Source organism: Terrapene carolina, unplaced genomic scaffold (assembly GCF_002925995.2).
Source record: "Terrapene carolina triunguis isolate 2854851 unplaced genomic scaffold, T_m_triunguis-2.0 Scaffold21, whole genome shotgun sequence".
NCBI classification, from domain to species: domain Eukaryota; kingdom Metazoa; phylum Chordata; order Testudines; family Emydidae; genus Terrapene; species Terrapene triunguis.
The window spans coordinates 28,684,357-28,699,060 of record NW_020664372.1 but is presented as its reverse complement, the minus strand read 5'-3'; the positions used below and the strand labels follow the sequence as shown (position 1 = coordinate 28,699,060).

Sequence of the window (14,704 nt, the reverse complement as noted above, 5' to 3'; positions counted from 1 at the left end):
TTCGTTGAAATTGAAACTTACTGCTAGAACTGATTGTTCAATTTTGACAAAGATCCACTGGAAAACCTGTGAGGTTTCTGCCAGCTAACCTACCCAACTACTGAGGAGCCCAGGCTTCCAGGATCCACAGCTCTGGGACAGTTCACAATGCAGACTGCCACTGATCCTGGGACCCCAAGGCTTGGACTGTCTCTGAGCTGGGGACCTCAGTGGACTACATCAATGTTGGGGACTCCAGGACTTTCAGGGTCCATTTACTTTTGCAGAGGATTTCAAAATGTTTGGGTTTTATTCCAAACTGGAATGAAACCAAATTTCAAAATATCAAAATCCTCCATGAAATGGAATGGTAAAACAAGCAGAAATAAAACCGCACATATTTTTTCAGGCCTTTATCTATCATAAAGAAGAAAAAAGGGCACAAAAGGGATTATATTTTTAGAAGTCATTTGCAGTTCAGCTTTAACTAATCATCATTATTAACAGAAACATTTTTTGCCAAAAATTAAATAAAGCAATAAAGTGTCATTTTAACTATTTTTTCACTTTACCCCTTAGGCTTCCATATTATATATAGTAACAGGCTGTATCGATTTGAATTAGGTCTTTTTTAAGTGGGAATTCAACCGTGAGAGAACTGCCTTGCCTAGTGCTCCTACCATTTTATCTGAACCAATTAAAACGTCAATGGCAGTTTGGGTAAATCTCCCCATTGAAGATAAATAAGTCTGTGGCAGCGCTTGGAGCAGAACCAAGCATCTTCATTCAGCCACTCATGCTCAGCCTAATCACTAGATTAGACACCCTCCCTACCCTTACAGTGATTAGTCGCTCTGTTTTTAGAAAGGATTTTTTGTGCATCCCAGGCCTTGTCTACACTAGTACATTTACCTAAGGTGTCAGCAACTGGTGCGGTCGAACCTGGTTTAGCTGCATGCATACACAATGCCAAATTATGGCTCCAATCTTGTAATCAGACACAAGATGGTGGACCCCTGTGGCCACATGGGCTTCACTGAGGTCAGTGGGGATGTGCAGGGGCAGAGGTGACAGCCTGTGGCCGGGGATTCAAGGGCAGGATCAAGGCCCACATTCAGCACCGCGCCAGTGAGGGCGGAAGCGAGGAGGGCACTGGATGCACCAGGGCACCCCTGGCACGTACTAGTCACACTTCTAGCAACTGCCCCGCCTAGGGAGTAAGACCCCTAGCGGCGGGTCCAGGCAGAAGCAGAGCAAGGGAGAATAATTTAGAACCCTTTAGTCTGTGTGCGCGGGCGGGGGAGGAAAAGAACATTTTCTCAACTGCTTTTTTCTTTTTTAAATGTTTAAACTGTCCCCAGCCGCTACCCCCAATCAGGGCTCACGGCACTTCACAGCGAGTCCCGCCGGCACCCCGGAAGTGGGCGTGGGGGTCACCGAGGCGCGGAGAGGCTGAGGGGGGCACTTCGCACAGCGGGTGACACCGCCGAGCTTGACATGGAGCGGGGGCGCTCAGAGCCCTCGGCCTCCGCGCGCGCGTCTAGGGGGCTCCGTGCCCCTGATAACCCGGCCACAGTGGGGAGGGGGCAAACTGGGCCCAGCCGCCGCCTGCCACCCAATGGCGCAAGGACAGGCTGTGCGCATGCGCAAGGGCTCTACCTCTTCCCGCCCCCACCCCTTCCCGAGCTCACCCCGACTCAGCCCGAACCTCTCCGAGCGCCTTCGGGTATCTCCGGCGGCCAAAAAGAGGAGGGAGCCGAGGGTGCGTGCGCGGTGCATTGTGGGGCGGCAAGGAGCCGAGTCACCGCTGGGTTGGGGCCGCCATCTTGTCTCCGTCCGGATTCGCTGCCGCCTCCGGGGCCTGCTCCTTCTCCTCAGTGAGCCAGGCGGGGGAGAGGCCCAGCCAGGCTGATGCGCGCGTCCCCTCGCGCCTCTCTCAGGTGCCGCTAGCGTCCAGGCTTCGGGCGGGGCGGCCGCGGCCGGGGGGCTCCGCCATGGGTCGGTCCCGCAGCCGGAGCTCGTCCCGCTCCAAGCACACCAAGAGCTCCAAGCACACCAAGAAGAACCGGAGCCGCTCGCGGTCCCGCTCCCGGGAGAAGGAGCGGGCGCGCAAGCGCTCCAAGTCCCGGGAGACCAAGCGGAACCGGCGCCGCGAGTCCCGCTCCCGGTCCCGCTCCAACACGGCCCCCTCGTCCCGCCGGGAGCGCGAGCGGGAGCGCGCCTCGTCCCCCCCGGACCGCATCGACATCTTCGGGCGCACGGTGAGCAAGCGCAGCAGCCTGGACGAGAAGCAGAAGCGGGAGGAGGAGGAGAAAAAAGCGGAGTTCGAGCGGCAGCGGAAAATGTGAGTGCCCATCTCGGGGAACCCCGCCTGGGGCCTCGTCTCTCCGAGCCCGGCTCGCAGCGGCTCCCGCCTCTCGCTTCGATCCAGGGGCAATCGCGCCGAGCCCCTCCCCCCCATCCTCCCCGCTAGAAAACACCCACCGCGGAGCCGCTGCTTCCCTCCCTCCTCAGCCATCTCGCTTCCTCCTCTAACATGCATCTAAGGGCCTTCGGTTCGGTCGCCTCCTCTGTCCGAGGCCTCGCCGCCTCTGGGGCTGTGTGTGCAGCGCTCACTGCCAGACTTTTGTCCCTCCCCTTTTCTGCAAACATGCAGCTTATTCTTTAGGCTGAGGCACTCCTAGTTGGCCCAAGGGCTGTGTTGTGCCTTGTAAAAAGAATGCACTCAACAAGTATACTAACTCGGGGTTTGTCTCTGCATTAGTGCTGAATCAGAGGATTCATATCATGAAACACTTGCTTAGTTGACCAAAACTAGCATGTTCAGTGTTCATGTCTGTGTAGCTCTTGTTATATTTCATAAAACACACAGGCGTTCTTTCATTTTGTTATAGATTTGGAATTAGGTGCCCGAATAGTTCACCTTGCAACATTATTTAAGTTATTAGAAATATTTTTATTCTTCCTTATGATTTCTTACTTCATCACAGACAGCAACAAAACGCTTTGTAATAAGTTGTAATAAATCCATCCTTATTTTTGAATGTCCAATAAACTTGGCACCTTGATATATGAACCTGTGATGCAAAAATATTGATGTGGGAAAACAAAAATACACCTCTATCCCGGTATAACGCGACCCGATATAACACAAATTCGGATATAACGCGGTAAAGCAGCGCCCCGGGGGGGGAGGGGCTGCGCACTCCAGTGGATCAAAGGAAGTTCGATATCACGCGGTTTCACCTATAACGTGGTAAGATTTTTTGGCTCCCGAGGACAGCCTTATATCGAGGTAGAGGTGTACTCTCTGATTGATCCCGCCTTTTTAAGTGAATGCTTAGGCAGAGTCAAATAATGACAACCAGTCCGATTAATTTTACACCAACTCATTTTCTTTTGGCTTTGTTTTAGCTATATCATAATGAATGAAATAATTACAAATCATCCATATGTTGGAAATTCTGATCTCTCCATATTGCTTCTTTCATTTCTATTTTAAAGTATTCTGTTGTTGAGAGTCCTCTTGACTTATGCTAATTGCAGTTTGATAGCGATATCATCAAATGTTGTTGTATTGTTACAGAACATGCATTTGAAAAATTTCAAAATATTTTGTCTTGGAGACACTGGGCCCTGATTCTCCTGTTAGACCTGGGCCAATCTGGATTAATTCTATTGAAATCAGTGAAGTTTCTCTAGCCTAGGGAGTTCTCAAAATGGGGGTTGCGAGGTTATTACATGGGGGGGTCGCGAGCTGTCAGTCTCCACCCCAAACCCCATTTTGCCTCCAGTATTTATAATGGTATTAAATATATTTAAAGTGTTTTTAATTTATAAGGGGAGTTGCACTCAGAGGCTTCCAGTGTGAAAGGGGTCACGAGTACAAAAGTTTGAGAACCACTGCACCTATAGTTATGAGTGAGAAGAGGTTCCTGCTCTGGTTGTTTATTTTTAAACAATGTCTCTTCTCAATTTGGAATCTTAATGCTTTTGTTCCAGATTCTTTTTCATTCACAGGTAACCCTTTAAATGAGCTGTAAGGCAAACACCTAATTATTTGAGAACGTATATGTAACTTGTGAAATATTTGCAATTTTAAAGTAATTGGACATCTGCTTTTTATAACAAAGGCCTGATCTCTTACCAGACCAAAAATGGCTCTTTAGGAGAGGGAAGAAACTGTTCTAGTACTGAAGGAAAATGAAAGGTTTAAGATCTTTATATCAAATACTTAAGCAGTTCATCATTATGTTGCCATTAAAACTTCGATTTGCAACAAATCTAGTTCTGTTTACCTGAATAGTAGGCCAGAGCTCATTAAGAAAAAAATCTGTTGGCATTCTTACCTGAACGTTAGTGTTTTTCTAGAACAACTTTGTTATACTACACAAATCAGCTTATTATGAAAAATGGTGGAATACTTGACTTATGATCTAGGTGGGCAATATGGGAATTGATCAAAGTAGCAACAGTGCAGTAAAGTGCAGTCTTTGTTTGTTAGGCAAACAAAATTCTGCTGTTTGTCAAAGTACTATTTTAGAGGTGCACAAGAGTCTTTAGTTGTCCAGGTTATTTAAGTGTTGAAGAAAAAGAAGAACTTTCATGTTTTTGGTAGGGAATGTTTTTGGGAGGGAGGGGGTTGAGGTTTTTTTGGGGGGGCGGGGTGTAGTATTCCATTTGGGCTTTGCTAATGTGGCAAACTATATTAAATTTAAATGTTGTGCCTCGCTAGTTGAATCAAGCACTTCATATTTCATACTGGCTTATATGTCACTTATCAAATTGCCTATTGATAGACAGCTACATACATTGAAAATGACTTTCTTCTGAATCTGTACAGAACGGCTGTCCTGAAATGTAAGAGACCTCTGTGCTTTACAATGTTTTCTGTTCTTTGCAGTGACGCTTAATTTCAAGGTCTACAAATAAATGAATATGGAAACTTTGATGTAGCAAACCCACTGAATAATAAGCATTTTGCTTCTTGCAGCTCTCATAAAACTCCTAACATACTCTATATGAATCTCATAACTTATTCTGAAAAATCTGACACAAACATGCTTTGACTTTCTGGTGTTTCTGAAAATGTTGTTGCTTGTTAGAGGAGGATGCTAATTTTACCTCTGTATAGGAAGTCTTGTATACACGTGTTACAGAAAATACCTTATTATAGATAGAAACTACACCACCATATTTAAGCCTGATCCTGCATTTATTGAGAATCTACAACGTTGACTTGTAGAGTTAAATTTTCAAATGTAGATGTTGGGGTGGTGGTCTAAAACAGAACTTAAATCTTTGAGAATAAATTCCCATGTAGTCATGCTTTTTTAGCGTAGTTTTGATCACATTTCCTGGAACACTAAATTTGGGGGGGGGGGGGTATGATATGTAAATATTGTCTGTAAGTATGGAAAGATATGCAAGCGCTGCTCCTAATTTTAGAAATCTTGAATTTTTTTGCCAGGTGTAGGAGGAGGTGAAACCTGCACCATGCGATGCTAATTTGAGAACAATATAATTTACTTATATTGTTTTTAAAAAATGAGCAGCTCACGTGTTCATTTGTCTGAAATATTTCCTTTAATTCAAAAATATTTTTTTTCATGTGGATTTAACTTCTCATGTTCAAATATTTGATTAAGAGGGCAACAATAAATACAGATTTGTATAGATCGATACCTGATATATACCAAGGCTTAACTTGAAGCAAATTTTACAGCACAATTATAACCTACTGAGTAATATAATATTGTTTTAGATTCTAGCCTTATTCTGAAGGTTTTAAAAACACTTTAGAGAATATGCCTACAAAAACCTTGCAGTTATTTCTGGAATGAAAGTGCAGTGGGCAACAAATACACTGCACAACAGTGGGGTGAGGAAATGGGCCATGGAATATTTTATATCCACTTAAAGCAGAGAACTTTGGTTTAAGGTTTCATCAGAAAGAGCCCACATCTGCATCAGTAGAATGAAAGACTAAATTTACTTTTCTGGGGGTTAGACCTATAGGTTCAAGGAGCCCTTAGGTGTTTCATATATGTTATTTAAATAGTCAATCCGTTCCCTTTAGGTTATGTGTTGTCTTACTATTTTGTAAAATCCCCACTAGGAAATCAAAAATCTGTCAAATTATAGCATTTTTCTGAAAATGTATGAATAATTGAAAATGTCTCCATAGTTAAAATATACTTATAATTGAGTGAATAACATCTGAAACTCTTACTTTAACAAGAAAGTGACCGGAAACTATTCTATTTTAGGTCTTATATTGTAAATCATAAATTATTGGACCTAACTTGACAAATTAAGATATCTCTTTTAAACATATTGTAGTCAGTATTTCACTAGTGTGCTTAAGTTTCAATTCAAACAAAAGTCCAGTGTGAATGTAAAAATAATACAGTACAGTAATCCTGAAAAGTGAATACCATTTAAGGCAGGGGTTCTCAAACAGGGGGTCGCGAGGTTATTACATGGGGTGTCACGAGTTGTCAGCCTCCACCCCAAACCCTGCTTTCCCTCCAGCATTTATAATGGTGTTAAAATATACAGAAAAGTGTTTTTAATTTATAAGGGGGGTTCCATTCAGAGGCTTGCTGTGTGAAAGGGGTCACCAGTGAAAAAGTTTGAGAATCACTGATTTAAGGAATTAGCTGTAGAATATTATTTTGTATAAAATGAACATCCTGTTAGTATTTGAATATTTAATTCACCAACGGGCCCAGTCCTGCAAATGCTCACTACTGTGCATAGTGCTTGCTATCATGAGGAGCTTTTTCATCTTCACGGTAGCAAGCACTACAGCAAGTATTAAGGGTTTATAGGATCTAACCCAATATTTTACTGTTCAGTAAAATGTGAAGGGGGTTAAAGTTAAGTGAATATAACATTTTGCATCCTATCATATTTGGTGTTAGCCTTTTAAAAAAAAATAGCATCTTACTAAAAAACAAAAAGCAAAACCCACTGTTTAGAAAAAAAAATCCTTTGTAAAAATGCAGAACACAAAAGCAATGCTTTATTTAGGACTCTGAATTGATATTATTTGCTTTTGTACAATTATGCTGGACACTCAATACCATCATAAAGAAATTAAGTAAATCTGCAGTATTTGATATGTGATAAGGTAAATTATTGGAGATCTAGATTACGACAACACCTGGAGCTTTTGTTAGGAATATTCAGATTACAAATTTTATTGTCTCTGCTTTCTATTTTAGTTAGAGACCAGTTTGGTGCCTTTGAGGTGGAGGTCTTAGGGCAGTGTTTTATTACTTCATGTAACACAGAACCTAAAATGTTTTGAATTTTGAAAGGGGGATGGGTACTTTAGCTGATAGCTACATTTCAACATTACTGTGATTTAAGTAACATTCAGAGTCAAAATAATCCATTTGCTGTATCACAACCTACTCAAAATGCTATTTTGTTGTTAAATGTAACATTTTCAGATGTGTTAAATATGGTATGTTGCTATGGCTTTTGTACTCATCATCTTACTCGCTTTCTCTTAAATGTAAAGCAGCAAATTTTTTGTACGGGTGGTGTGTGAACAAAGAATAAAGGAAAACGTTTAAATATATAATACCAACCATAATCATCTATGTCAATCTGTGAATTCAAAGTTTTATTTAAATTTCATTATTGAAATAACTAATTCAATTATTATTTTCATGTCTCTTTTTCTAGACGCCAACAAGAAATTGAAGAGAAACTCATAGAGGAAGAGACTGCCCGAAGAGTGGAAGAGCTTGTGGCTAAGCGTGTAGAGGAAGAGCTGGAGAAACGGAAGGATGAGATTGAGCGAGAGGTTCTCCGCAGGGTGGAGGAGGCTAAGCGCATCATGGAAAAACAGTTGCTCGAAGAACTCGAGCGACAGCGACAAGCTGAACTTGCAGCACAAAAAGCCAGAGAGGTAACGCTCGGTCGTTTGGAAAGTAGAGACAGTCCATGGCAAAACTTTCAGTGTGTGGTTGTGCCTCCTGTTCGGTTCAGAAAGAGATGGAATACAGCAAATCTAATTCCCTTCTCGTGTAAACTTGCATTGCTGCGAAACTTAATTTCTAGCCTATTCAGAGGAGCTCACTGATACTTAAAACAGTTACTCTCCTAAAACCTGTACAAGGATACTTGAATTTTAATGGAACTGACCTACATATTTGAGAATTGTTTGAAACTTTTGCCATGGCTGCAGGATTTATCCACAATCCTTTCTTATTTGGGGGGAAAGGGTTAAAATTTATTATAATGTATCCTTCATTTGTTTCATTTTATTTACCTAGACTGTAAGAGGCTTTTTGCCTTCAGTCAGGAAAAGAGCAGGGTCCAGCACTGAGCTGCAGTACCTGTCTTTAACTAGGTTTTCTTACCGTTCTCCCTTTAAAACAAACATTCTCTTTGAGCGTACATTGGACTAATTCTTGTACTTTGAACATAAGCCCAGCCACCGTCTTCACCAAGGACTTATGTCCAAATCATTATATTCATTTTTCAATAACTACTAACTCCTTTTTTTCCTCTAGAATTTATTAAGGAGCAGGTTGTCCTTGTCTGAAGTCAAGCTAAACATGTTACTTGTTTTATCAGCAGCTGGAGGAAAAGCTGAAAAACGTCTTTCTGTGAGGCAGTAATTTGCTACTAAGGCTTTGATGCTTGTCTGCACTAATCACTCCAGGATCCAAAAATTTAAAGTCAATCTTTTAAACCCTTAAAGAAAATTCAGCTAAATAGCACTGAGTGTCCAATAACTCTCTCACTCAGTACTTCTTTTACTACTTGATTAGTTTACAACAGGAAAATCATTAATAATGATGCTTTCCCCTTCAGGCTAAACGTCAACTGTTTGTCTGCCAATATAATATCTTTGAAATAAAAGCTCTTTTGCTGAGACTTAAGATATGCAGAATTTCACAAGTGTGCAATTCAAAGTTCAACTTTAAGAAAAATGCATTTTGACTTTAGATACATTAAAGTTTGCTGAAATTTGTATATAGTGGATTTCAGTTGACTAAATGGATGCATCATTCATAAAAAGGTTTTTAAAAACCATAATTGAAGTTTGATGCGGAGTAGTTTCATCAGTGCTTTACTATGTAAAATAAATTTCAATTCCTGGAGCACAGCCTGTTAGCTAGTAGCTGATTACTAGTCATCGTAAGAAGTTTTCTCTTCATATGCTTGTTTTGTTTCATATTAACTTTTTTTTTTACACAGACACAAACCTCTGGCTGATTTAAATCTTCCAAATATTAAAATAATTTGGATATTTATTATGTGAACTGAAGCACCTCAAAAACCTTCCCGCACTCTTCATATTTATGTTTTGCATAACAAAGTTTTATAAAATTCACCAAGGAAACAGCAGTTTATAAGGCTCTATTTCCTCATCATGCCTTTCCTGGACTCCTGAATTCCAGTTCAAACTGTAGATGACAGTTTAAGCTGTCTTAAAATTGTCAAAATATTGAATGTTAAGTCCATTTTCCCCACGAAAGAAGCCCTTAGTTCCATGAAGTATGGATTACCATTTGTATTTTTCACTAACAGTAAATGTATTTTTCTTATTAATTGTTTGCCTTAGGAATGATTTACATATTTTTGTTCCTTCTTATCATAAACATCTGCATTCCTCAGCTCAGCCTTCCTTGTATGTTGTTTCTTTATAAATGGTTGAGCTGCTGATGCAGGTATTGCCAAGCTAACAGTACAAATCATTTTAAAGAGGAAGCTGGCGCGTATGGCAGCCGAGGAGCACACTCTGCAGGACACTGGACAAGACAGTAAATATTCAACTTTTAATGCTGATTAAAGGAGTATAGGTAAAGAATACGTAGGTATACTTAATTGGTGAGACCAACTATTCACTTTATTTATATTTTATATATTACTTTTTTAATTTGGTAAATACTATCCAGTTTTTGTAGTTGTCCTTGTTCATTTGTGTGGTATTAAAATACTAGTAATAAATTGTCAGGAATCTATGATTAGGGAGGGTTTAGTTGGTTGCTGTTTGGACTGGGAGGGATGATTTAAATTTAGTACTAGAGACCAATTTTAGTGGCTGCACAATTTACTGTTGAGACAAAATAGGTGGCTGTAAAGCTGCCCCGTAAGTCAGTTCACAAAAGAATTCTGAGGAAGATTAGTGAAGACACATAAATGAGTATTTTACTTTTCTAACATCTTACCCTGTCCTCCCCTTTAGGAGGAAGAGCGTGCAAAACGTGAGGAACTAGAGCGAATATTAGAAGAGAATAATCGAAAAATTGCAGAAGCACAAGCTAAACTGGTAGGTAGAAATGTTTACATTAATGTAGACCTGTTCAAATCCTATTGCCTGATGTGCTAGATGAGATTTTTTTTTTTAAACATCTAATCCTACTCCCATTTAAATCGGTGTGAATGCTCCCATTGACTTTGAGGGCAAACAATCTCTTTCCAGCTCCCAATGTATCCTTTCAGGTTTTGACTGGTGACCAGGCTTTGATTAGTGTTCCTAGTGTAACAGAACAGGTATAAATATGTTTGACACAAGCAAAATTCCAGTGTGCAGTGGGTGAGGAGGACTTTGTCAACATATACACTTCAGACTTCTGTATATGATAGTTGCATTCGTTTAAAGTAAATCAGTGGGTTTTAAACCAGTTTAGTTAAATCAGTGCAAAAACATTGCATCCCTGTGTGGATGCTGTTACTTTGGTTTGAGTGGTTTATTTTGGTTGATCAGTTTAAAATAATCCAAAATAAGACTGATCACAAAGGGGTTTGCACCAGTTTAAATTGTGTAGATAAGGTCTTTGTTAAAACTGGTTTCTGGATTGACACCTGCTTTAAAATCTCACTATCAGTTTTTGTGGTTTTACAACCACATTTTTAATTTATCGCTTTATGGAAAAACAACTATTCAAACTAACTATATGCTAAATACTATTAAATGAACAAAATAAAAACTTGAAAATACAGAAGTTCTTCTGCTAATCTTTCTTTCATTAGTAATTATGTCCTGATAGTGCAAATAGACACAAGTCACTTTATACCTGAGTCATTCCATTAAGCTTACTGCATAAGTGCTTGCACTATTTGAGCCTAAATGGTAACTTGTAATAGGTTGAGAAAGAAATCGGATGAAAACTTGGCAGGGTTTTGCTCTATATTGATAGTGCCCCTTTAAGTTATCAAATACAAACAAGAAGTAGTGGAGAATATTCCTTTTTATAAATTGATTTCCCTAATAATGAAAAAAAGGAACAATGTTATATTTAAATTTGTAATGCATATAAATATATACAGATAGTATTTGTAAAATGTGTTGAAAATAGAAAGAACTATATTGGTGTATGAGATTTTGATATGCACTTAAGAGCCTGATCCTGAAAATGTTTATGCATGTGCAAAACTTTACTTATGTGAAGCCAATAGAACTTGTAACATGAGTAGTTATGTGTCTAAGTTTGCAGAATTGGGCTCTGTGTTTGCTGAATACATGTAAAATAGAGATTGAAAAATCACTACTATAGGGACTGCTAAATATTATGTATTCTAAATTCTACTGGTTTTGTACACAGGCTGAAGAACAATTGAAAATTGTTGAAGAACAAAGAAAGATTCATGAGGAGAGGATGAAACTAGAACAAGAGAGGCAACGTCAGCAAAAGGAAGAGCAAAAAATGATCCTGGGCAAGGGAAAGTCTAGGCCAAAACTGTCCTTCTCACTAAAGAGCCAGGATTAAATTGGAACTCTGAACTCTTAAAAAGAAAAATGAAACAGAAAAACTTTGTATGGTAGCTTCATGTTGAAGTGGTTTCTTTCACTATTTTTTTTTTTTTTTTTGGTCTTTTTTGAAAGTCTGGAAAGTTAGCTTGTTCTAATAGGGGCTGTGCTCTGCAATTCTTAATTTTTTTTTTAACTTCCATTAAGTTAAATCCTTATCAGATCACTGTTGCCTTTTAGAGAGTAATCTGTTCTCATCCATTTTATTTCTGTAATAGTGGTTTGAAGCAGATCAGGTCACTTTATAAATTGTGTATGATCTGATAAGGTTTTTACTGACCCGCTGATCTCAGAGTTATACTCTGATATTAGACCGAATTTCATGCTGGTTTTGCTGACTTTTAATAACAAAAAAAGTTAGTACATGCATCAGTAAATTCCCAAAGTACTACTGGACCTCTGTGGTTTATTGTTAAATCAGTGTCCTATGATACTGTCCCACTGTTGCACTTGATGTTCCCGATACAGGTAAGGAAACAGTTGGTCAATTCTGCTATGAATATATAGAAAGATTGAGAGTTCAGTATTGTCTCTTAGATTGTTTTTATTACATTGACAAAATTCAACCAGCATTCCCCATTGTGTAAATAAACCAATTTGCTGAATAAAGTAAAGTCTTAAATTCATATGTTTAAGTAAATTTTTTTAGTACACTTATATAACTACAGTAAGAGTGACAGTTCACTTTCCTAAATTCAAAAATATAGTGGTATTTTTTAAGTTCACGTCAAAAAAATTGTTGCTTTTCCTACCTCTAATGCAAGGATTACACAGTTAAAAAACCCACAGTTTTTAATATTTTTTTAATGGCTGTTGCTATTTTCATTAAATGTTGGTATTATTCTGACAGAGACTTATTTTGGCTTGTTTAGCTTACTGAACCCAGAAAAGTACTTTAGTATCTAATCCCCTTGAGTTTGCCTCATTATATAGAATGTTGTATAATTTAGGGTCATCACCATATATAGTGGATCTGATAGATTTAGGAAGGGGAAAACAAACCCTATATATATTTATTTTTAAATTGAAGGGCAAGCACACTTGCGAGGTAATGGAAAGCAGAAAGTGAAGTTCTGTTTAAATACATTGTTTTAGGCACAAAGCAACTGTTGTTCATGTGCAGCATCCTGAATGTTATCCATTTATATACGGGTTTTATTCTGACAAATGAAAACACAGATTGAAAACTATATATAAAATCCCCTTTTGTATGTAACTCTTCTGCTGAAACTTCAGCTACTGTAGTGTCCAGTTCTAAAATTCCATTTTTCCTATTGGTATTACAACATCTATAGTGAATACTTTAAAATGAAAGATCGTAATTGTTGACTAAACATTTGAAGATTTTCCGGACTAAGAGGGAAAGAATTCCTGATACTTCACCAGATCTGTTTCTGTGGATTTGATAAATAAAATGTAGCAGGTTGAATGTGTCACTGTAACAGTATGCAGCAATCTTTGTCTGGAACTTGGAGTCGGGCGCAGATTGACACTTTTCGCTTTGCCCTGAGCGTCACGATAAGCATGAAGATATAAAATACCTACAACAGTACTTGTACTTAAATTTGTCTTTATAAATTGTTACAGAAATAGTGTTGCTTAATGAGTAAGCACACAAACTGAAGCCAAACAATGTACATGACCTGTAGCAAGCATCAGGCTTTATTTAAAAAATCAACTGATACCTGTATTTCTAAAATATAAAACTTCCCCTTGTTCCCTATATGAGAAACAAGCTATTAAAAAATCAATACTTAAACAGACCTATGTATTTTGTTTCCTCTCCTGTTCTGAATGCAAAAAACTAAATCTGCCATAATGCAGATTTGCAGTTGTAATATTTCACACTTCATTAATTATTTTCTTTTGTTAAATAATGGCACCAATACAATACATAAAATCTTGGTTGTCTTAGATGTGCAGTATAAGTAATCCTTCCTCTGACACAATGTAGTATAGTCCAAAAAAAAAAAATAGGTTTCACATCCTACTACATGTGTTACACTTGTGTATTTGTATTCTTCCTAGGAGCAGATCTTCAGCAGGTGTGTAATTGTCATAACTCCACTAACTTCAAATATTTCTGCTTACTAGCTAGCATTGTATAAGTTTTGTACAGGGAGAGATTCATGTGTGCTTAATTCCCCTTGCCTCCCAAAAAAACGTGTTTGTCAGTTATTTGTGATGACTTAGAGTTGTGAAGGGGAGAGTGGGAATAGTCCTCTTGTTATACCTATATATTTTCTCTTGCCACTAAAAGAATGGCAACCCTGAGGGCAATAGTAAAGACTCAGTTCTTCCACTGCTATTTGCTGTTTGACATCCTGTCACAAGAAATTACTTAAGCCTCAACCCCCCTCCCTGATATTTGTACCTGTCTACAGTTACAAGTATTTGTTACATATATAAATTCCTTAACACTTCAGGCAACAATTAAACTGATCAGATAGATTTAGTCCATCAGTTTCCCCCAAAGGATGGGTCATGGGAAGGTTGTAGATGGGTTGCGAGAATGGTTCAGAAGAAGGGAGGCTGGGAAGGGGCTGGAGAGTGAGCCTACCCCGTAACCCCCCCAGCAATGGCTTCTGTCCTTGTTTCCCCACTCCAGGCGTTGCAACCTGGCATGTGGGGTTGCAGTACCACTCAGGTTTGGCCCACTCTCTGTCATGAGGGATGAGTGGCCAGGCCAAACCTGAGCAGTGCTGTAACCCCGCACTCCAGGTTGCAATGAACTGGAGCCATTAGTACAGGATGAAAGGGGCAGGCTTGCTCTCCACTTCCCAGGGTCTCCCAGCACTGGGCTGGGATTAGGGTGACGGGGGTGAGGGTGCTGCTGTAGGTGGTCAGTACTGTCTCGGCAGGGCAAGGAGGAGACAGCAGCGCTGGTGAAAGAGGACACTTTCCTATGGTTTTGTCCCTTCCCTCCCTCTCCCAATTTGAACCCTG

The 14,704-nt window shown here is 39.5% G+C and overlaps 1 protein-coding gene across 1 annotated transcript; it reads left to right on the top strand.

Annotated features, from left to right (window-relative positions):
* The first annotated feature begins 1,461 nt into the window (after nucleotides 1-1,461).
* On the top strand, nucleotides 1,462-13,521 carry ARGLU1 (arginine and glutamate rich 1). Its single transcript, XM_026647422.1, is given in 6 exon segments — nucleotides 1,462-1,553; nucleotides 1,555-1,651; nucleotides 1,653-2,323; nucleotides 7,678-7,903; nucleotides 10,193-10,276; nucleotides 11,553-13,521. Coding segments are annotated over 6 exon segments (1,320 nt in total). The 5' UTR covers nucleotides 1,462-1,476; the 3' UTR covers nucleotides 11,718-13,521.
* Nucleotides 13,522-14,704: the final 1,183 nt, after the last annotated feature.